The following is a 1,912-nucleotide window of genomic DNA, read 5'->3' as shown; positions in this document are numbered from 1 at the left end:
TTTCTAGTTCGCATGTGCCTTTTTCTGTCCACTTTCCCACATATGCGCTGTTTGCAAACCGGAGTTTAGGCCGCCGTCTTGGCTCGTGGAGGGAGTAACCGGACCACGTCGGCTGTCGGGAAAGGGGCGCACGCACGTTCGCGGCGGGGGCGGCGTGGTTCCCACGCATTCGCCAGATCGTCTTTTAAGTCATATTAACATTAAGACAAGTTCCCTCGGCGGGTTTTTCTCGACAGATCCCCTCTGCCCAGTCCGAGGCTTTGCTAAGCGACCTCCTGGATGAAGCGTGTGAGCGGATGAGTGACCACAAGCTGGAGGAGGACCCTGCCGCCAAGGCGGAACCGTTCCGGAGATGGGCACCCAGGGAAGGGGCCGCCACGACGAAGAATTTGAAAAATTCTTTTTTTAAAATTCTGACGCGTCCAGACCCTTGAAATTCGCGGTAAGCTCCCCCCGCGGACGCGCGCCGCGCTCGGTGGGTTCGCTTCTGGCCCCCCCACCCACATTTTCCCCCCTTTTTGCCATCTGTGTCGGTGGTGGTCGAGTGTCAGGACGTTGGACCTTCAAATGTCGCCTGTTTGCTTTGTCGTCCTGCCGCTTTCCCAGTGGTGACCGTGCATTTTGCCTTTTGAGACACCCATGGGGCTGTGAGATTTTGTCTCGGTGGAGAGAGTTAAGAGACATTTTCTAGAAAGTGCCCTTACGAACCCAGGTGACTTTAGGAAAGAGTTTGCACGCCGCTTTGCTCCTGTGGGAACTCGGGAGGGGTCCCCGAGCCAGGCAGGTCCCTCAGAGTTTCCCGCCCCCCCACGTAGGGAGTCAAGGGCTGTGGTTCCTGGGTTAAAATCTAAATTAAAATGAACGTCGCTTTCAAATATTTACAGCCCAATCGTGGCGGGAGAGTGCCACGCATCAGCCCCCTCCCCGCCCCCAAGGCTTCACAGAAGAGAGAATTTTTTTTCCCCGAGTTAATTCAAGTATTTTAGCACAAACTAAGTTGAACAAAGGCTTAGGTATGGCGGTTGGCTTAATGACAAATTTCCTCCCAATGTGGTGTTTATTTTACATGGACGCTGGCCTGTGGCTCGCTAGAAGGTGCCTGGCAAAATATATCGCAATACATTTCACTTTACTCAACGCTGTTGAGTCAAAGTGACGGGAAAGCTTGCTTAAAAAGTGTATTACGTTCACGCATTGGCCAAAATTTCAGGCATGCTGACACCCCGCCATGGGGGCTTCAGCTGACTTCTGAAGACTTTCGTTTTCATTAAAAAGTAAAGGCAATAATTCAGAGTGAAGAGGACTGTGGGATAAGAATTGCGACGAGTGAGTGTGCTTGTATCTCCCAGGTTCCAAATAAAAATATTAGAGTGGCATCTAAAAATTTTAAATGCTATTACAAATGTGTTAGAGTCCCGCTTGATGAACTCGGAAGGTGATTTACAAGCCTCTGCTGAGTGACCCAGGGCAGCTTCGCAATTCCCCAAACTGTAACCTTGTGCTTCTCTGATGCAGATACCGACTCCGGTTAGATTTTAAGATTTTCAAGTGCACGGGCAAATTTGAGCCCCCTCTTCTCTGAAAAGTCAGGTTTCGGTGGGGGTGGGGGCGGTGGGGTGGGGAAGTGAAAGTATGGCTGGGTCTCTAAATAATATGAAAACAAAATCCCCTCGATAGCTGTCAGGCGTGTTATCCACAGCGAAATTAAGGATGCTGCATTTTGATTGCTGAGAAAGCTTGATTGTTTTCACACTTCGGACCTGGTTTAAAACCGCAAAATGGATTATTATGTTAATATGAAGGGAGCCGGTCGAACTGTTTTAAGGAGCTCGGTTCTTTAAAAAGTGTTCTAAAAACACACAAAGGAAAACAGAAAACTAAGACTTTGCAGCTTCATAAATAGGAAACCCAT

The 1,912-nt window shown here is 49.4% G+C and overlaps 1 protein-coding gene across 1 annotated transcript; it reads left to right on the top strand.

Annotated features, from left to right (window-relative positions):
* Positions 1 to 296: 296 nt before the first annotated feature.
* CNPY1 (canopy FGF signaling regulator 1) lies at positions 297 to 442 on the top strand (the record flags this gene model as incomplete). The annotated part of the gene is given in 2 exon segments (XM_011387116.1): positions 297 to 369; positions 372 to 442. Coding segments are annotated over 2 exon segments (144 nt in total), but the record flags the coding sequence as incomplete, so codon positions are not given.
* Positions 443 to 1,912: the final 1,470 nt, after the last annotated feature.

The sequence above is a fragment of the Pteropus vampyrus genome, unplaced genomic scaffold (genome assembly GCF_000151845.1).
Source record: "Pteropus vampyrus isolate Shadow unplaced genomic scaffold, Pvam_2.0 Scaffold24102, whole genome shotgun sequence".
NCBI classification, from domain to species: Eukaryota; Metazoa; Chordata; class Mammalia; order Chiroptera; family Pteropodidae; genus Pteropus; species Pteropus vampyrus.
Note: the sequence above shows the minus strand (reverse complement) of the source record. Positions and strands in the feature narration are given on the sequence as shown.